General features: G+C 43.4%; 2 protein-coding genes and 1 non-coding gene across 4 annotated transcripts; 2 read left to right on the top strand and 1 right to left on the bottom strand.

Annotated features, from left to right (window-relative positions):
- Positions 1-310: 310 nt before the first annotated feature.
- Positions 311-10,086, bottom strand: sppl2 (signal peptide peptidase-like 2). Of its 2 annotated transcripts, XM_030363857.1 has the most exons (16): positions 9,948-10,086; positions 9,299-9,415; positions 9,020-9,202; positions 8,710-8,799; positions 8,102-8,241; positions 7,206-7,348; positions 6,946-7,042; positions 6,299-6,415; positions 5,705-5,786; positions 5,474-5,548; positions 5,295-5,357; positions 3,383-3,482; positions 3,214-3,291; positions 2,779-2,939; positions 2,480-2,520; positions 311-1,950 (listed from the first exon to the last, which is right to left on the bottom strand). In XM_030363857.1, exons 1-16 carry the CDS (start codon positions 9,996-9,998, stop codon positions 1,941-1,943), a joined length of 1,548 nt encoding a protein of 515 aa, XP_030219717.1. In that variant the 5' UTR covers positions 9,999-10,086; the 3' UTR covers positions 311-1,940. The 2 variants fall into 2 exon arrangements, with proteins under 2 accessions (XP_030219717.1, XP_030219716.1); XM_030363856.1 differs by lacking the exon at positions 2,480-2,520.
- A 460-nt stretch (positions 10,087-10,546) lies between these two features.
- trnae-cuc (transfer RNA glutamic acid (anticodon CUC)) lies at positions 10,547-10,618 on the top strand. The gene has a single exon. It is a non-coding gene; the product is annotated as a tRNA-Glu (tRNA).
- Positions 10,619-10,747: 129 nt separating this feature from the next.
- On the top strand, positions 10,748-18,142 carry dapk3 (death-associated protein kinase 3). Its single transcript, XM_030363859.1, has 9 exons — positions 10,748-10,991; positions 11,727-11,834; positions 12,410-12,770; positions 13,720-13,849; positions 13,968-14,016; positions 14,110-14,136; positions 14,269-14,421; positions 16,240-16,285; positions 16,447-18,142. The coding sequence occupies exons 2-9, from the start codon at positions 11,773-11,775 to the stop codon at positions 16,981-16,983; spliced, it is 1,365 nt and encodes a 454-aa protein (XP_030219719.1). The 5' UTR covers positions 10,748-10,991; positions 11,727-11,772; the 3' UTR covers positions 16,984-18,142.
- Positions 18,143-21,310: the final 3,168 nt, after the last annotated feature.

The raw sequence follows: 21,310 nt of genomic DNA, 5'->3' as shown, positions 1-21,310 counted from the left end.
GTCAAATATAATCTCTGACTGACTGTACAAGACTCTGACACCAGTTTGGTGCCATTAATTAAAAAACATAAGGGGAAGAACCACACATCAAACACCAGAGACCCTGCCTGGTTTAGAAGTGCCAAGTCTAATGGGATTAGCTCCCCACAGTGCTGCATTTCAAAAAAAATAAAATCTGTTCACTAAAGCACTGCAAAGTGCTTTGGATAAAAGCCTTTAGAGCACGCAACAAACAGACTGTTATCCTGTTGGAGAGTTCCAGCTTGTCAAGGCCGTTGCGACTCAGTTGGCTGTAAAGAAAACAAACGGGTACGAGTTTTATTCTGGTTTATTGTAAGGATCCAAAATGGCAATAGTCCATCAAAGTCAGATATACATTTTACTTTGGAAGGATTTGAGTATTTTTCAGGGATGTATAGAGCAACAACTGTACAAGTGTTGCACATCTTTTCTTTTCCATAAATACATATGTTGAATCCAATACCTTTTATTTTCATATAACATTGAAACCTTAAAAGAGGTATCAAAATGAAGCCTGATATCACGTAATGGTGAATAATCTGTAATGTGCTTTCTATAGCAATTACTCGCATACAAGTAAGCTGCTTGTGTAGTCTTGCCTTTTGAACCAAACCTAAGTAACACTCGGCATGTTTTACTAACCATTCCCAAATCGCATCCAATTTATAGAAATGTCTGCTCGTCTGCGAGGACCCTGTGAAACCCTTAGCATAGGAACTCCTGCCTCCACACTGATGGAATGGAATACGGGGTTATTCTGAAATCTCAAACGCATGTAAGGAGTAAACCAGTATACATTTTTCTTGTATCTCCATCGATAATACAAAACTAAGAACATGTGCAAAATAAGTACAGGACAGATGATGAGAACTCTGCGACCTCTGTAAGCAGCTCAGTCATCTGGCGGTGGTCACAGCACCCACATCAGAACTAGGTGCAGCGCTCCCAGTTAACCCATGGTCCGATGAAGGCAGAACAGAAGAATCCTTGACATAGTCAACTAAGACACTGAATACTGGTTGTCGTTTCACCGATACATGATATCAACATTGGGCACTGGTTTAATATTACTGTTCCGTACAACAAAAAAAAAGCATGCAAAATTAAATTAATCCAAAAAAATTGTTAGCTACAAAATATAATAATCCCAACTACACAGGACAATACAAATACATTGAGTGCTTGTGGTTTAATAAACCATGGTTACACCATTACTTAAAGTAATAAAAATCCCTTCAGCCAAAATGTCTTTACCTTGACAGTAAATACTGGGCCAAAGCAAAAAATAAAAGCAATATATTGACTTTAAAAACATCCTTCATTATAGTGTGTTTGTACGGATGTAGTATTCCAGTTATTTTGCTCCCGAGTCTAATCTTTTGTTGGGGGAAATAATGCACCGTAGTGTAGACCGACTAGGTTATTGCCTAGAGTTTGAGTGCTTGGTTCCCTTTGTTGGTGAAAGGCAGCACAGTACAGCAGCGAGGAGGGAGGGCCTTAGTAGTGTGAGAGTCTGGTCCAAGATCAGTTCCACACCAGGTGTTGCCCCGTACCCCACCAGCTACCTCAATATAGTTTATTTTGATAGTTATTATTTACACAGATGTCAACACTAAAATCGTCCATTGCAATTCAATTCAAGTGTTCTAATGCACAGTCAGAGAAATAAAATAACAAACCACCAATATAACAATTAATATACACATATAAATATATGTATATAATGCCGCACTCCAAGTCTCTAGAAGTTTTCCTTTTTTGATTTTATTCCAATCTGTGCTCCGCTCTCTTGTTGGTGGAGGATGTTTCCTGAGTGTCCTCACTCTGATTGGTGGGCTCTGGGCTGTGCGGCTCAGGATTGGTCAAGGACTCCTCTGTGGGCGGGGCCGCGGTTTGAGTACAGTTAATCGGCGTGCGCGCTATGGCAGGCTGCAGGGGGAGGGAGGAGGGAAAACACAGTATCGGGGATGAGAGGACTGGCCCGGGCACACAAGACAACGCAGCATCGGGACGATCAAGAACACGATAAAGTTAGAGACAAAAGGAGGATCGTGGAGGGGTGTGAGGGGGGTTGACAAACCAGTACAGTCCTCCCTCTGTCCGCATGGTGTCAATTTGAGTGGTTTAAGTCATTGAACCAGCCAATGTAATGAGAGCCGTTTGCCACATTCTGGTGGTGGTGATGGGGGGGGGGGGGGTGTCAGAGGCATTACTGTATGTTGAATAGGCGTGGCTAGAGATGTGCCCTGGGTTGACCTTTAACCTTACACAACATTGTTCATTAGCTCCCATGGCGTGGGCTAGCACCTTTAAATAATGGCTGGTTCAGCAAGGTAAAACCCAAGGGGAGGGGGACAGCTCCTCTCCTTAGAGAGGTGGGGGAGGGGGGGACTCAAAATAACCTTCAGTGGGGTTAAAGAAAAAAAGAGAAATTCGAAGGCAAGCCCAGATAGGATACCTGCAGTGACATTCATAGACGGGCGCGTCCGCAGCACCAGACTGCAGTAAAACGGAACAGGAGAGAGGGGGGGGTTGGTTTGGGGCAGGGGTTACACAGAGGGTCGGTTGGTACGGTGGAATCATTCAAAACAAAAATGCAGCCAAGCTGTCACTCAACTTGAATTTCTACTTTATTGCGCACAATATAGATTTCTCTGCGTGTCCTGGTGGGCGTTTTTTGGTGGAAGCTTTTTCTTTTTTAAGGACAGGGGGTGGGGGTTGATCCGTGGAGGGCACTCATATCAAACTGGTATTCACCACAAATCCACTCCCAGACCAGAACTGGGGCAGCTCCTTGCGCCACAGCGCCACCGCCAGGCTGGTGAGTAAAGTGCAGGGCACCAGGTAGAGCAAGGCTGGCTGGCCCATCTTCATCACGGCCAGCGCCACAAAGGTGATCAGCAGGCCGACGCCGTAGGCTGAGAGAGCGGGAGGGACAAAGGGAGATCTGTCAAACTAGAGCGTTCACTCACACAGGCCTGGGTTCCTGTTGTTACTGTTCAGTTGTAGTGAGACGATACAAAACGCAATGTGCAACGGATACGAAGTCTAGGAATTCAAATGTGATTTTTATTCTTAGGAGTGATGAAGATTGATGCTTTGGGCACCGTTTTAGGGATAGTGTATCAAACCAGTGAAAATAAAGTTACACCACAGCCAATCCGCCGGACTCGAGGTCTGACGGGTACCTACCAATAGTGCAGGCCACAAAGTAGATCCTGGAGGAGTGGGTGAGGATGTCAAACCTGTGACAGTACGCCACCAGGAGCCCTGCACAGACGGCATTACTTAGCACCGCCCAGGGTTGCGGAAGATGCATTGACAATAACAAGTGTTAGTTGTTGTTGTTAGTGTTAGTTACCTGGTACCAGGACGTCCCCAAAGCCCAGCAGGGAGAAGGGCCGGTCGCACAGGGCCAGGGGGGAGGAGTTCAGCCTGGGCACCTTCAGCACCATAGGGAGCTGGAACACAATGCAAAAGGACCATGCTTACTTAAAAAGGTACAATGTGCAACATTCACTGAACTACATCCTAAAATGACCTCGATACATCATCTGAGATTAAGGAAATACTGGCTTCCCCAGCAACCAACATACGTTGTAGGATTTTACATTCCGGGTAGGAACATTTTGTTTTTGTTTTGGCCTGTGATTTAATATTCTCAGTACCCCGGGCTGCCATATATAAAGTAAATGATCACACAAACACAGCGTGCAGGATCGACTGAGATTGTACCACATTCCACCAAACCTAAAACTGTCTCATCGATCTTCGAAAAAGCTTCACAGCTTGAGAATTTATTAGTGTTATCTACATTATTTCATGTAGTAGTCGTCGCCGTAGTATTATTAAGAAGTCTCAGCTTAAAGTTAAGCACAAGCCCCATTGGTCTTCCCTCGACTGAGAAGCAGCAAGCAAGGACATTGTGTATGCACCAGTGAACGTTTTTATGCTCGTCACACACTTTAATTTATGAGAACGCTTATAAGGAAGACTCAAGGACGATTCACTTCTTTGTGGCATGCAACCAAAAAAACAGTCTGCTGTTCATGCTATTGTGTTATGTTAAGCTAACATGGTTTCTCTATTTTCTGTCTGTGTACTGTGTTTAGTTTCATGGTGGATTTGGAGTGAGGCCTTCTAATAAACCAGTAGCAAGAAAGGCCACTTGTGTCTTCCCGTTCTTCGGGGAAGTTAAACGGGGGTTTACAAACCCTCTAAAATACAACCAATGTGAGGCCAGCAAAATATTGAATGAATGGCTAAGTTTCAGATCGCCTGCATTTGAGCGCATGCATGCACCTTACTATACAGCTCTGAATGCTGGAGGATGACGGAAAAAGACCTTTCCAAGATCTCTGCATTCCACACAAGAAACCTCCGAATAATCATACGTATTTTCTGGCCTAACACCATCTCCAACCAGCAATTACTTGCTCGGACCAACCAAGAAAGTATAGAGACCATCATTACAAGAAGGCGGTGGAGATGGATTGGACACATCATGCGAAAAGAACACGATGACATCACAAAAACTGCCGTACACTGGAAACCCGAAGGCAAGCGTAAGAGGACGACCCAAAGAAACCTGGCGTCCAACAGTGGAGAAAGAACTGAAAGCCATGAAGCAGACCTGGAGTTCAATCCAAAAGCTTGCCCAAAACAGACAGGAGTGGAGATCCTTTGTTGCTGCCCTACATGCCAGTAGGCATAAAGGGCAGTAAGTAAGTAAATGCACGAGACTTGAGGATCCGCCCGAACTAGTCAGGAACACCTCAAGTTTCTACTATGTCAAGTCGGACACAGGTGCACTTCATAGTTTGAAGAAAGAAGATGGCCCACCCAGTGAAGCCAAGGGATTTGGTTTGCCAACTGTCGTTTCGTTAAACAGTCTGAAGCCCCTTTCCCTCATAAAATATTAACATGAGTGACGAAGGGAAAGGTCAGTCTTCTATTTTTTATAAGCATAGTTTGGGAGAGGCCTCTTTGAAAGGAGTTATGGCATTTCTCACGTGGGAAATTCCATCGAACTAGGGCAACGTTTTGATATGCAGTGTCTTATGTCTGCATTAATTTAATACCATATGCACAGAAAAGCAGACAGAGGGAGTTACCCTGGAGTGCTATTTTAAAGCCGTGTGACATGTCGCATAGGGAAGCTATCACCAGCATTTCTGACGTTTTTATCCCAGAATGCATTATGTTATGCAACGCAACGCATGCTTGATCTGAAACACACCTAATGAAGCAAAGAAAAACAGAAACAAGCTGACCTTTTCATGAGAGAAGGAGTCAGAGGGGCCGGCCGCCACCTCCACCATGATGCTCTCCCGGCTCTGAGGGGGAGGGACAAGGAGGCTCAGTTAAGTTCCCAGTGACCGTCCACTACCACCAGAAATAATCAACTCAAAAGGTATGCACGAAATGCATGAATATTCAACCTTTCACTTACCTTCGTGAGGAACGGAGTAATAAATACAAAGAAGATATCGTAGACAAAAAGCACCACCAAGAGTAAAGTGCAGGCCTGCAAAGGAAAAGAGACGGGAGATGCACAACACTCATTTAAAAGAGTTCACTCTGCAGATAAAGTAGCAAACAAGGACTTTTTGAAACGTTAAAACACAACAACAAATGTTGACGTCCGTGTCAGCGGTGCATAAGCGCGCGGTCACCTACACACCTTAAACGTGGGCAGTCGGATTGTTTTGAGCATGTAGAGGCAGAAAGCGATACCCAGGGTGTCTTGTAGCACCCAGGCCCACCTGGGGGGTGAAACAAAGGCACACTGTACGTAGACACAAAAGACATCCCCCCCATGCTGGGACACACATGGCCAGCCAAAAACAAACATAGCCGTTCAACCACGACATTAAGGATAAAATAAGACTTTAGCACCATCTAGAACAGACTTTTGGATGTTTATAGAGCCTGTTCCCTGTGAACACAGCATTTTTCACCTGCGGGGGGCGCTGGTGGGCTCTTGCGTAAAAAGGGAAAGCCCTTTAGGCAAGTTTTGCCACTCTTGTATTCTTGGGCTTGGTTAGGCACAAAGGGGAAACCCGATACCCCGGTAACCACTAGACTGGTTTACAGGAGCAAACAGATACCCGAAATGGGAGCTCTGTCACGTTTTAATGGAGATCCTAATGTACAGGCAGACACCACCACTTTCCCTAATGTACCTGGCTCATGTTTTTCTCCTTTCCATTTGATCTGCCAGGTGTGTGTGTGTTTGCGTGTGTCTGTTTGCGTGTGCGTGTCCCCCTGTACTCACTGGTCCTCATTGCGGAACACGGCCCAGGTGATACTGACACCGATGCAGAAGGCGGACAGCAGCAGACTGCGGATCTGCGGCCGCTTGTGCAGGTAGGGCAGGTTGTTTTCCGGGACCCTGCCACAATAACCACAGTAAACACGTTGAAAGGACGTCCGCAAACAACACATCGTGTCACATGGATTCGTTGTATGTGTGACAAATGGTAAATGGAGACACTAAATATTGGTTGTTAGAGTCACGTTTGCAAATGTGCTGCCTGTTGATGGGAGGGGGTACATAACATAACGTTTCATGACAGATGGTGGGTCTATTAGGAAACATTAATACTGGCCAAGAGCAGTACCCCTTGCCTACTGACTAAGTCCTCTTTTAAAGTGTTGATTTTGTGTTTTGCTTTATGTTGCATTTGCAGCGTCCTTCATTCTGAAAACGGCGCTTTTAAATTAAATGTTTAATATTGTTATTAGAACATTTATGAAGAAGGGTGTCCACCTGAGAGTTCAGAGGGAGTGAGTACCCATACTTTACAACACAACTCAAGAAAGCAATGGTTGGATGCTACAAGGGAGGGCTGCTGGACCCCAAATCTTTCGAAGCAAACAATTGAATGTACACACAGTTAAACTCAATTTGAGCGGGCTCACCTGCAATTGCAGCAAGGCATTCTTCTGACAAAAGGCCACAGGCAGCTGTACAAGCCCACGGAAGACGCTATGCAGAAGATGGCTATCACCCAAATGGCTAAAAGGAACCCATGGGGAGAAAACGCGTGTAACAATTGAAGATCAGCCATTTGTAGATGATAAGCTAGCTAGCATTCTACACATGATGCATATTGTTTTGTAAAGCCATGTTGGAACACAGTAAAGTTGTAGTATTGCCGTAGCGTGTAGTGCGCGCGTACCCAGGTAGTCGTAGAAGTAGTAGAGGAGCAGCAGCATGGTGCAGCACATGAGGACGAACACGGAGATCATGATGGGCGTGACGTCCACCGTCTCCTCGTCCTGCTTCTCGTTGCTGTCGTCCCGCTTGTGCTTCATGTAGCGCCTGCAGGGACAAGGGAAAGTTTAACAAAGCTGGTAGTGAGGTCCCCGTCTACCTCAAGTGTTAGGGAATACCCAAGAAGAACCATCCATTCATTCATTCACATGACATATCAATTATTAAAAATAATAAGAGGATTGTTATACACCCAAAACAGTTTAACACTGGCATCTGTCAAAAAAAACAGTGGTATAAACAGCCTGTGAGTGTACTTGTTGGTGTAATAGCAATAGTAAGAAGAAGTCGATGCTTGTCTCAACATCTCTTATCTTGAGCCTTTTTCTTTCTATCTTCCTGACACCAACAGAGACCCCGACGACCTTGCCCTTTGTAACTATAGTACCAGTAGAAGAGGGCGAAATCTAGATGGATTTAGACTCTTGAGTCACTCGACCGGCCTTTGATGACAACAAAGCGGTCTTTGCCTTAGTCGCCAATGGTAACAGAGCAGAACACTCAGTGACTATGTGGGCAGAAGGCCCTTGGCTGAAGGCTTGGAACAGGCCGACAATGACAACTTGCAAACACAAATAGCCTTTTTCTGTACAACTAAACAAAAATTAAACGGTAGAAAAAAAAGAAAGGAATTACTATCCAAGTGAATTGCCCTTAGGTCAAACTTAGCAGCAGAGACTACAAAGAGTTGCATTCATTGTACAATTTAAGAACTACTGTATCAGTAGTAGCATGAGAATACTGAATTACCCAAAAAACTAAAAAAGAATTATTTTCAAACCCTCACTCCACTCCACATACTTTTTGGTGTCTCGGCTACCAGCCAGGTAGCCGCCCATGGCTACCGTGCCCACGGCCATGATGAAGATGATGACCATGTTGTAGTCCAACACAGGCTCCTTGGGAGCATACATGGCCACCTCTCTTTCATCCCCAAAGTTCTGCAGGAGTCCGAGCAACACAACATGAGATAACTTCTAGTGGGAAATCAGACGCACACACACACACACACACATACAGCGCCAGCTCCCCAATGAAAAGGAGCTCTTCTGAAGGGTCCTAAACGAATGAGTCGTTTATTTTGTACTTTGCTCTGGACACTGATACCAAAGAGTAATAACCAATGAAAAAGGAATACAATGAGACATTATCAAGACAGCCTTTAAGATGAGACTGTACTCAGTAAATATTTTTTGGGAAATTAAGATATTCATATTTTAAGTTGATGTTTAATGATGTTATTCCATTGGCATGAATAAGTTATGAAATATAATACTGAATGGTCTCACTTCAAACTGGACTTCACCATGATTCATATTAGCTTTTGCGCAGTTTGATAATACATTTAGCATTTCATTCCACAATGTCTGCTCACCCCTGTGACCGAATGTGACTTAGTCATCTCTTACCTTGCTAATATCCAGCATGTCAGTGTAGCTGAGCAGTGCTACGGGGATATCGATCTCCTCATACTGGGTCTTGTTTCCAGCTGGTGGCGTCTATAATAAACAGTGAATTAAGCATATTGAAGAAACATTAGCAGGGAGTGAATAATTCAAAACACATTACCGCACATTGCAGAAAATAAAATAGATTATATAGTCACGAACAAGAACATAAAGTTGTGTCTATCCTTTTCTTATCCACAAACCCAAATGTCATTGTCAAGCTATTATGATTGTGTTATGATGAATAAAACGAGCCGCCCCCCCCCCTCACCAGACGGTCCTTGCTGACAATGAGTATGCCCTTGGCACCGTTGATCTGGGCCAGTCGCACCTTCTCGTAGAAGGTGCAGTTGCCCCTCATCACCATGGGTATGCGGTTAGGGAAGCCCCCATCGGGGACCTCAGAGGCTGAGCACAGCACCGACGCTGTGAGGTCATGAATCTGGAGACGGGACTAGATGAACACGAAGCGAAAATTATAAATAAATAAAAAATATGAAACACTTATATTTTACTTTAATTGTTAAACGGAACTTTTTCAACTTCTTACTGCTTTGTTGAGGTCCTGGGGTAGACGTGCCCACTGGGAGTTGAAGAAAATGCAGTAATCTTTTCCTTTGCTATCGTCTTTGTCGTTGAAGTGAGCCATGCCATACTCGCCTACGACCTTTATACAACACAACATAAAATAACAGCAACGGTAAGTAAATACAAATAGTTAAACGATCTGAATTATTCAAGTATAGTGCTTTAACTGACTTCTATTTTAACGCGCATTAAGAATACAATGCAAAGGTAAGCAACTATTTGGCAAGCAGGTTTCTGCTACCGACTCCTCACACTTTGATGGCGCATTTGTTTCATGGCCAATGGTACAAAATATACCATTACGCTCGAACACCGGCTGTATTTAAGCTATCCTTTTGTCAAAAGTGAGACCAACGGTGGAGGTATGTTAGTACAGTTATACTCTGTAGGCCAGACAGCACCACGAGTCCTCTCATCTTTTCAGTTGAGCTAAACATAAAGACAAACGTTGTGTGTCACCTTTTCAGTTGGCTATCTCCGAATGCTAACAGCGCTACATTACAAGCTAATCATTACACATCTTGAGAAAGAAGGACGGCGACAACTCTCGTGTCGTAATGTTGTGTGGATAAGTCAATTATTCACAACGAACAACGACTTCAGCGTGTTACCTTTTGGATGAAAATAGCGGCCCAGATAAGGTTTATTGAGACCCAATCCATGATTCCTGCCTGCTTGTTGTTTCCCTATGGTTTCCCCATCAACCACACTGAGCGAGCGACACAGTGCGGCCACCAGCTGTTTGGCTGTTGGACCCGCCCATTTTCTGCAGTAAGGTTATTATTGGATGTCTGATTTATAGCAAGGGTGCATTTATCGCTTGATTGTGTCAATTTGAATGTCTATCAAAACATAATTAACATTAGAATTGCAATTCTGGCGCATGGCATCAAATATAACGTTTTTATGTGGAATTTTGGCAACTTTATGTCTGGTTTTATTGTTGTTCTAGTAGGTTTAATGGTCGAGGCTTGACAATCCCATTTAATAGTACGCTTTAATACACACATTGAACCAGCTAAACTCGATGTTAGCATTACTTTCACTTGACTTTTTTAATGATTGCACGTTTGATTTTCTACTATTTAAATGTGGAAATAAATACGTAGTGCTTCACATAAACTATTGTTGAATAATATCAGGTTAGTAATGTTGGAAGCACTATTAATGTGTCTGTTTATAATGTAGTAAACCTTCATTGCTCTCAGTTTCCCTGGTGGTCTAGTGGTTAGGATTCGGCGCTCTCACCGCCGCGGCCCGGGTTCGATTCCCGGTCAGGGAACACACTTTTTAACATAATTTATTATGCCAAACGCTTCCTTTGATGAATTCTAAGAAAACGATGTGCTCAGACGCTGACACGTTTTGGTAAAACTTGTTATGTCTCTTTACAAAAGTCGATACAACTTTGATCAAATGCTAGCTACACTTTACATTTGAAAAACCCACTCATGCGGTTCCTCTGAACCAACTAAATCACTGCTGAACCTGCTCTGTCTTGTAAGCCAGGAAAGGTAATACCACATCACAGTCGTGTGAGAGTTGATTCACTTAAGTATGATGTCATTCCATATGTCCGTCCTCCTGCTTCACTAGCCACCAGGATCTCTAACCTACTCCCTTCAGGGAATGCAGTACTCCTCGGCAGACATAATGTAAGTCCTGCTACTTTATGTACGCCTTTTGTTATTATGCGAGGTCAGTCTTCATCGTATTGTTCTTTCAATGTCATGGGCCGCGTATAAGGATATATTCTTTAAAGTGTAACATACATCGAGGTGCTAAGCTTTGCTAGGCTAGCCAGATAGCCACGTTAGCTATCATTAAGTTCTCCATATTCGCTTATCTTTTGCGAGCCTATTAGACAGCTTTGTTTGGACGTTCGTCTGGGATCTCTCCAACCTAGCTGAATGAGTATGCGCCATTTAGGACACACGATTGTTACATTTACTTTAGCAGAAGCTGTCACGATGCTATGTTGGTGTATAAAGTGTCCTTGTTTGTTTGATGTGTGTATTGTGTGTAGCAAGCGTGTGCTAAATCTTAAAACCAACCAGTTAGCCTTTTGTTGCGATATTCTTATTTTTCTGGTTCCGGGCTTTTGTATAAACAAATAGCCGTGACTCCCTTCCCTTTAATTTGAGACGAGTGGTCCAGGGAAGGGAATGACGTCAGTTGGACTGGAATGCAGATTTCCCTCACTAGCCAGTATGTGTTAAAAAAAATATTTCACTATGTTGACTCTGGCCAAATAAGGACTGTTATTCCCCCTCTTTCAGAGTGGGGGGAAAGGATTTATGGCTCCTGTATGGTCTTTACCTCATGGCACCATATCTGCTCAAAGTTTTCTTCCTTGTATTAATCAATTTGTTCCGTCTCCATTGCTTTAGTTAAGCCACAGGCATTCCTCCATACTGTATTCACCGTTGGCACAACATGGCTGGCTTCAGGCAGGAGGATGTTGAGGTGTTCTATGAAATGGGAGAGGAGTTGGGGAGGTAAGTTCCTTTAAACAATGGTCCTACAACCAAACAATTGCTTGAAGAAAAATTCTGGCACTCATTGTGAGCCTTCATGAAGTACATCGCTAGACTCCGAGAGCGGCTGCTCATGATTTGGCTCTATAATTACTGTGTAGTGTATATCCGCTGCGAGCCAGAGTAGAGCCTCATGAATGAGTCATCTCATTGGAGTGGAACTCTGTAGCTTTACCTCTTATAGGGAAGAGGTGTTTTTCTGCAGTAATGCACCAAAGTCATGACATCACTGCCTCTCTCTTCCCTCTCGTGTGTGTGTGTGTGTGTGTGTGTGTGTGTGTGTGTGTGTGTGTGTGTGTGTGTGTGTGTGTGTGTGTGTGTGTGTGTGTGTGTGTGTGTGTGTGTGTGTGTGTGTGTGTGTGTGTGTAGACCCCCCAGTATTTTGATATCCAGTTTTTTTTAATTTGTAATTTAACACCGGTGGATACTTTGCAACAGATGCACTTCTAGGAGAAAACTGAAAAGACAATGCACACACACATGCATTGTATGACACTCTTCTGATGTGTAAACAATGTGTGTGGCCTCCTCCACAGCGGGCAGTTCGCCATCGTCCGCAAGTGCAAGGACAAGGGCTCGGGCCAAGACTACGCCGCCAAGTTCATCAAGAAGCGGCGCCTGTCGTCCAGCCGCCGCGGCGTGAGCCGCGAGGAGATTGAGCGCGAGGTGAACATCCTGCGCGAGATCCAGCACAGCAACATCATCACGCTGCACGACATCTTCGAGAACAAGACGGACGTCATCCTGATCCTGGAGCTGGTGTCCGGCGGCGAGCTCTTTGACTTCCTGGCCGAGAAGGAGTCCCTGACGGAGGAGGAGGCCACGCAGTTCCTCAAGCAGATCCTGGATGGCGTCCACTACCTCCACTCCAAACGCATCGCGCACTTTGACCTCAAGGTGAGCCCTGTTAAAGATAGTGATCGACCGTTATACCGGCTGGCCGATATTATCTGGCCGATATTACAGATTTCTTATATATATATATATATATATATATATATATATATATATATATATTTTGGCCATGATTTACAGACAGACAGTTCAATAAATGTTCCCTTTTTAAATTGAGACTTGTTACATTTGTAATCATCATTGTGTCATTTTTATGCTAATTGAGCGAGCAAAAGCATCATCGGCTCGAAATATCGTCTCAGAAAAAAATCGGCAGCCTGTATCGGTCATTGGCTAAGGCTGACGAAAAAAATCAGTATCGTTATTGGCCCTAAAAATCCATATCGGTTATGATAAGGATTTCAAGTAATTTTGCAAAAAAGAGAATTCCATACCCAACCTTTAAGGAGACCCAGTCGGAGCGGTTGTTGTTGGTTTGTTTGTATGGTAACTATATGACGTGTTGAGGATTTTCTTTTTGATTATAGTTGTCGTGCCGCTACCAGACAATGCTGTTGTGAGTCATGTTATGGGCAGGGAGACAGTCATTCGCACCACGTCCCTGTACCCAAAAGGGGTTACGAAATGTCTAGGGAAATCTCATACTATCCTGGGTGTCTTTTTAGTATGGCATTTTTCCCCGCTTTGAAATGGAGGTGCAAGCTGAGGCCTGAGTCAGCCGCATACTTGTTGACACTGGGGAAGGTTTTACTTTTTTTTTTCAATGCTGACAAGGACTTACTTTGCAGAAGGATACAGCTGTTATGAGTTTGTGGGCAACCTCATCCATTTTAAACTTGGCTTGAAAATCTCTTATCAGGGAATGTATCTTTTGGTACGCTGTATGCACGTGAAAAAAATATTTTGTTGTCTAGCTTAGATGAGACTATGAAAGCCTTTTAATGTGTGTGTTTGTGTGTGTGTTTTTGTTTGTGTTTGTGTTTTAATGCAGCCTGAAAACATCATGCTGCTGGACAAGAATGTACCAAACCCCAGAATCAAGCTCATTGATTTTGGGATCGCTCACCAGATCAAGGCAGGGAATGAGTTCAAGAACATCTTCGGAACGCCAGAGTTTGTCGGTAAATTCCCTTTGAACGTATTTCCATTGAAGTCAACTGTTATAGTTCCTTCCATTGAAGTCAACTGTTCTAGTTCCCAAGATTTTTTCACTAAACATAATTTACTTGTTGTTTACAGCACCAGAGATAGTCAATTACGAGCCACTCGGACTGGAAGCAGACATGTGGTGAGATATTTATGTGGATTTAGGAAATTAAATAAAAGAGTGGTTCTCCATATGGCAATCATCACTAAAGCCAAGTCCTTATTCTCTATGCAGGAGCATTGGAGTGATAACTTATATTCTGTGAGTACTACTTTAAACGCCACATATCTTTGCATGTACCCCTGCCTCTATGCACTATTATAGAGCACTTTACGCTGCATTTCTGGTATTGTTATTGAAGACTCATCTTCATCAACCTGTTCTCCATCTAAGATTGAGTGGTGCTTCACCATTCCTGGGCGAGACCAAGCAGGAGACCCTCGCCAACATCTCCGCCGTCAACTACGACTTTGACGAGGAATACTTCAGCAATACCAGTGAGCTGGCCAAGGAATTCATACGGCGCCTGCTGGTCAAGGATCCCAAGTAAGGACACTCTTGACAATTGTTCTTGGTACAACCAATCGACAGCCAGGACTGTCTGGGGTGGTTCACGGTAGGTGAATGCCGAAAGGCTTTTTTTTTTTTATTAAGTCCACTGGAAGATTTAATTTCTCTGAGTGATACAAAGCTACGTAGCATACATCGTTTTCTTTCTTTGGTAATGATCTCGGTGGCTCTCATCTTCATACTATGTATTTTCCAAGGATTTATTTTCCTAAAAAGGATTTCATATTTTTTTGGTTTCGGCCATAGACTTCTGCCAGGCAGTCATTCATTAATTTTGGCAGTTTATGTAGAGAACACATGGAGTTTATGATCTCACACACAACCTCGTGTTTTGAAAGGAAATATGAAGGGTTGGAGATGAGACGAAAAGCTCAGGGGTCTCATTTATAAAACTGTGCGTGGGATCGTTACTAAAAGTGTACGTACGCCCAAAAGCCAAGTTTTGCGTGTGCCAAAAAATATTCAGACTTATAAAACCCTGCGTACGCACACCGTACGCAATCTCTATAAATCACAGAGTGCCTACAAGTGTGCGCAGCTGAATCAGCTTCACGTTCCGCCCTGTACACGCCCCTTTTTAACCATAAATGGTCAATGCAAACGACCTCATGAATGCGATCTGCATATTAAACAGACTCCGATGCAAGTATTATGTCTTGTCGGAAACAATGGCAGAAGTGCCAGAAGTGCTTGCCTGTGTAAAACCGAGGGGCTAAAATCCCCCTTCGTAACTGAGCGAAATTTCACTGAGGTTGAAGTGGAGACACTTGTGGGTGAGATGGAGGCCCGAAAAGTAGTTTTGTTCGGCAAAACACACCCAAAAACAAAAAGCAGAGTGAGTGGCAACATGTTGCTGCAGCAGTGAACTCTGTCAGTAGCACGGAGCGCACAGTCCCAGAATTAAAAAAGAAGTGGTCTGACATAAAGGTACATATTTTTATGTACCAATAAATCGTTCTGGTCCCTAAAGACCCTCTCCCTCCGAATCCTGCCATTTGCATGGTACGCCAGCAGTGCCATATGGTGCGGCATTACCACGGCGCTCACCTCTGTATCTATAGGGTTACGGTAATAAGACTGACGGAGAACACCTTGGATAATCAGTTTGTAATCACCCACGTAAAATGTTCTTGAACATAACCCCTTTTTGATGCCTGATTTGTCATGAAAAGCATCAAGAGAACAGACAACGATTGTTATGAGGATGGTGGCTTGGTTTTCCACACTTGGGATTTAGTTGACATTTGATTATGTGTTTACAGTGTCACATAAAAATATTATGTTATTGACACTTGTTGGACAGATGCTTTATTCCATGCAGTCGCGCCGTCAGTGGACAGTATGGAGTGACAGGATTAAATATAGAGAACTTTTTTTAATTTCTATTCTAAGATGTTTCTGGAGTTATAACTGAGAAATAACGCAGTTGACTTAAATTATTCTGATTACATAGATTTAACGCATGATACGGGTTGAAATTAAATTTATGAAGGGCGATGATAAAACATAATCATTCTTTTCACTCTACAATTCTTCTCTGACTTCAGTTCACCACCACACCATCTGTGACAGTGTCGCCAATTCTCCTTTTCCTCCAAACCATGTGTACGCATGGGTCAGAGTTTGCTTAGGGCTGCGCACATTCTCCCGTCAAGTTGTTTTTTTTATAGATCACAACCTTGGCGTGGAAAGTCACGTACGCCAATTTCAGCCCCGTTTTGTGCGTACGCAACGGTTACAAATGAGACCCCAGAACTTTGCATCATGTCTTCTCTGACACACTTCTGTTTGCAGGAAGAGAATGACCATTGATGATAGCCTGGAGCATGCTTGGATCAAGGTGGGTGTTGCGTTGATCCTAACCCTAGTCTTGAGGACATGAAATGGAATACCGTTGATAGTTATTACCAAAAGTTGTGCTGGAGCTGTGCTCTCATCTTGACGTTCCAATCCTCTGTTCAAATATTTATACTCGCCCGGTTGCTCCCGTCTCCGTCCCAGGCGATCAAGCGGCGCAACGTCCGCCCGGAAGACCACGGCCGCAAGTCGGAGCGCCGGCGGCTGAAGACCACCCGTCTGAAGGAGTACACCATCAAGTCCCACTCCAGCATGCCGCCCAACAACACCTACGTCAACTTCGAGCGCTTCTCCCAGGTGCTGGAGGAGATCGCCGTGGCGGAGGAGGGCCTGCGGGACCTGGAGCGCAACCAGCGCTCCTGTCGCGACGACGTGGCTGCGCTGCTCTCCATCTACGAGGAGAAGGAGGCGTGGTACAAGGAGGAGAACCTGAGCATCGCCAGCGACCTGGGCACCGTGCGGCAGGAGCTCCAGCGAGCTCAGACGCAGCGCCGGCAGAGCCAGGAGGAGGCCCGGGCAGCAATGCTGGCGGCAAACGCCCTCAAGCGCAAGTTCGGCCGCCTGGAGAACCGTTACGAGGCGCTGGCGGAGCAGGTGGCCTCGGAGGTGCGGTGGGTAGAGGATTTGGTCCGCTCCGTCTCCATCGAGAGCGCCGGCCTCAGCCCGGGAAGCATGCCCTGAAACGATCACTGTAGACCGGTCGCTTATTTCCAACTGCAAGGTGAGCTGTGTTTCTGATTGGCTGATGCCGACAGATGTCACTTGTATAACGGTCAAGTCGTCTGCTAGCCCTGCAGTTTGATTTAAGGGTGTTGTGGCTCTTTGATCTTAACAAAGACATTTTCCACTCTCGTGGGCTCACAATCATTTCGGTCACAGCATACCTTTTTTGCGGGGGAAGTTGCCGTCATAAGTTACGGAAGAAACCGTGATAGAAATTTCCCCTCAGGAATACATGCAAGTCAAGTCTCAGAAGCACCAGCAATTAAAGAATGGGCTCATATTGGATGCAAGTCGGCCAAGAGCATGTCATAATGCTCATTCCTTTTATTTTATAAATATATTTATATTGTCTGAGAATCTGCTTTTTATATCCATGCTTTACTTAATGTCATCTTGTAAATTGTATCAGCCAATTGTTCTTTTTAGCCCCGCTTTTTTAAGCAGAACTGGATCACCTTAAAGGTGATGAGCTGCAAATGTATGTTCTACTCTGTCGCCCAATACCCGGCAGCTTTCGTCTGTGTACAGTTCAGGGGATAGATTCTGCTTGCTATTATTTGCAGATCTTCTTATTGCAGAATCATCGCAACGCCTCTTATTTTGTAAAGAACATAATTGAATGCGAAAGTGTGAACCGAGCTTCATAATATTCAGCTCACTTGTAATGTTTAATCCATCTTTGCCAGTGCCTGTTTACCTATATACAGACTTGATTGCTTCTGTAAGCAATCCTCTTTTTATACTTAGTCATGACATTCCTATTTCATGGACACTGATCAATGTCTTACACACATTAAGCCTTCTATACCAAATTGACTGCATGAAAATATTCCATTTAATATAATTTACTTGTTTTGTTTTTTAGTTTCTAGTATTTCTTACCATGGTGGCTCACTTTCAGACATTCCATTAGTAAGTTTAACCGCAATCTCCTTCCCCCTATTTACCTTACAAACGACCAGTACCTATACAGTACTGCTCAGTCTGTAGTCAAATATATCGATGTATGTCTTAGCTTATTATATTTTAGTTTTCATCATCTCTAATGCAAGATGAATTATATTATGAAGTCTATTCTGTCTGTTCGTTTTCATTGAATAAATGCATCACAGTATTACGTTTTGATATTCATTAGTTTTGTTTCAGTTTCGTATCATACTAACGATAGAATCAATCACAGCCATGGGAATGACCTTAACCGAGTCAACATTAATGTAACGGAACACTCAAAACCTCTGAATGTTTCCTTATTGTTTATCGTTAATTTTCTACCTTTTGAATCTGAGAAATTGGATGCAGAGTTAAAGATTATTTGCTCAATTAAATACAAAAACAAATTAAGGATACATTGCAGTTGCTGACAGCTTTATGAAGTATCGCCTCAGGTGGAGGTGGATTTGCATAGGTAATCTTAAATATTCAAAACATTCACTTTGCAGTGCAAATTGAAAGAAGGCCTTTTTACACTGCCAAGCCGGTTCGGTCGCAGTTTGGCACACCCGGCAATTTCACTGCCTTGCCTGTGTAAAACTGAGGGGCTAAAATCCCCCTTCGTAACTGAGCGGGATTTCTTGGTTCACTGGAGAAGGCGGGACTGCTCACGGAGAGTAGACCTCTTTAGAATAATTAGCATACAACAAATGTTTAATTTTTTTTATACATCCTGAGTGTAGGCTAAACGCGATTCTAACTGGAGAGACGGATTTCATGTCTCTCAAGTTAGAACTACTCATGTTGATATCACTGCCTTGTCTCTGTCTAAACAAGGCAAAACCTCTACCAAAGTCCATTCGTATTTACATCAAAATGAAACTGCCAATGTGTGTAGGGTCCAGGAGGGTAATTTTGGCTGCTAGCTCAAACCGGTGATTTTCCTCGGCAGTGTTATCGTGCGGACAATGCCGGGAAAAAAGGCGTGCATAAGACGAGCATACTAGGCACTGTAAAAACATCAAACTTACAAATGGGCCGCAATAAAAACATGTGCAGCAAGTGTTGAATTTGACAGTTCGATCATTTAGCTTTTGATGGCATAAGCCCCACACATTTAGAATGGGTAGGCATGCATTTAAGACGTATTATACAGGAGATATGACAAATAACAAAAAAGCTTCAATAAAAAGTTATAATTGACATAATTACCTTTACAAATTATTTTGTAGGAATAAACCACCCTAATATAACCCTCTTTTCACAGAAGCCAGCTCCCTTAACCAAATTGCTGCAATCAGAACAATAGACCCACAACTGCATCTGGCAAAGGATTTGTTTGAAAACACTGCTCCGCCATGGTAATGAATGAACAGCTGATTAGCTGATTCATGAGAAATCACAGTTTTGGCCTTGATCTTTAAGGGGGTGGGGGGGCAATTCCCGCACTAGTGGGAATTTTGTCTGACCCGACAAATTGTTTGAAACGTCTAAATCAGGCGTCTTCAACGTTTTCCAGGCCAAGGAGCCCCAAACTTATGGAGAGATGGAGCGGGACCCCCTACTTACGTCGCTGTGCTGTCCTTCGTAATGGAAGGAGCAGGCAGAGGAAAGCTCACTCCTGCTGGGCTTTCATTAAAATCAAATACATAAAAATGTCGCAGCCACGTCCGTATGTACGAACAAACGCTTACCACTTTCGTAAATGCCATAGCCTATATATAGTAAATTCGGATCGCATGATAGGAATAGATCTATTCTGATTAGAAATCGGATCAAAAGTGTCCATGTAATCGTGGCTAGTGTGTTGTATTCATGTTAATGTGTATTTAAAAACATTTCAATTTGTGGAAAAAATTGCGGGGGGAATATAATTTTTTTTTCAAATCAACCAAAACTTTCGCGACCTCCCCCTGCAGTACCTCCGCGGACCCCCTAGGGGTCGCGGACCCCCTGTTGAAGACCCCTGGTCTAAATAAATGTCCTCATTTGGAGTCACTCCCTCACTCACAACATCCGTAGCCCCCTCTCCATCTGCCTCCTTTTGGTCATCCTTGTAATGATTCACCTTTGCCAGAAGAGACCAATAACAAGGCTGAGCGTTAAGGTTATAACCTGTTCCCTGGATGTGTCCCTGATGTTCCAGGAAGAATCCTGATGGATGCTATCAAGGGGAGAATCTCTCTTCCCAGCTTTCCAACAATCAGTTCCTAACCTGTTCTTAGAAGCCTGACCCTCACTATCGAATTTATTAAAAGGGAAATTTGGAAAAAGGAAAGAGGAAATCCTGAGACTATAAATATAATTCAAAGCTAGAGGGATACATATAGATTAACTATATATCGCCAGTCCGCAGAGTATTCAACATTAGGTACTGGTACATTTCAGAACGTCATGGAGGGTGCACATCACATGATGGGTACCAATCGTTCCCTTAACCCCCTAAATCTTATGTTGATCCACTATATAAGGCCAAACTGAGCTCGTAGGCCCTACCGTTTAGATCATCATTTTTGACCGGGCATTCACTGATAGCCTGCATCTGCAGTCCAGAAGAGCTGCCGTCTTTGATGCCCACCGGAAAGGAGCGGGAAAGGACATCTGGAAGTGCTTATGTGCTTAAGGAGTCTCTGCTGATCTCCACACATGGAGATCAATGGGATCCACATGTCACATGACTCGAATTTCCGCGGCAGCGAGTTGGAAAGCACTACACTTGATTACAGTGTTCCGCCATGGCACCGAATAAATATGACATTTAACAGCTTTCAGTCTCAAGAGCCCTTATACTTCACAGTAATATGTTAATGTGGACAGGGTTGTAAAACGATAGATATAATTGTACATTTGAGAGTTACAATTCTGTAATGTTATATCGTCTTGTATTAATATTCAATGTTTTGAATAGTTATGAAAGTTATGATTTATCATCTGAAGTTATGGTCGTTTTTATTCAATTTATATTCTCTCGTAATACTGTTTGTTTTTGTTATAATACATCGATAATATAACATACATTTATAATATCCTCATTCCCTTCATAATCTGTTCATATATTATGTAGCCATTACTTCTTTGTATTTTCTTTTTTATTTAAATGGTTTCCAATCTAGAGAAGAGGGTCCCCACTAGGGGTCGGCAAAGTGTCAGACTCTCTCTTTTGTGAAATGGAATAGGTACCCCACTCATAGCCTAACTATTCACTGAATGAACTGCTGTAGAATTAATCGTCTTTCTTCTAGCTACATTTCCTATGATATCTATAATTAAGTCAATTAATATGAATCTATTAATTAATTCATATAAAATGGCAAGATAGTTATATTCTGTTTTATTCTATGGGTCCACCTGATGA

This window comes from Gadus morhua, chromosome 8 (assembly GCF_902167405.1).
Source record: "Gadus morhua chromosome 8, gadMor3.0, whole genome shotgun sequence".
Taxonomy (NCBI): Eukaryota; Metazoa; Chordata; class Actinopteri; order Gadiformes; family Gadidae; genus Gadus; species Gadus morhua.
The sequence above is the reverse complement of the archived record's forward strand: the minus strand, read 5'-3'. Positions and strand labels throughout refer to the sequence as shown.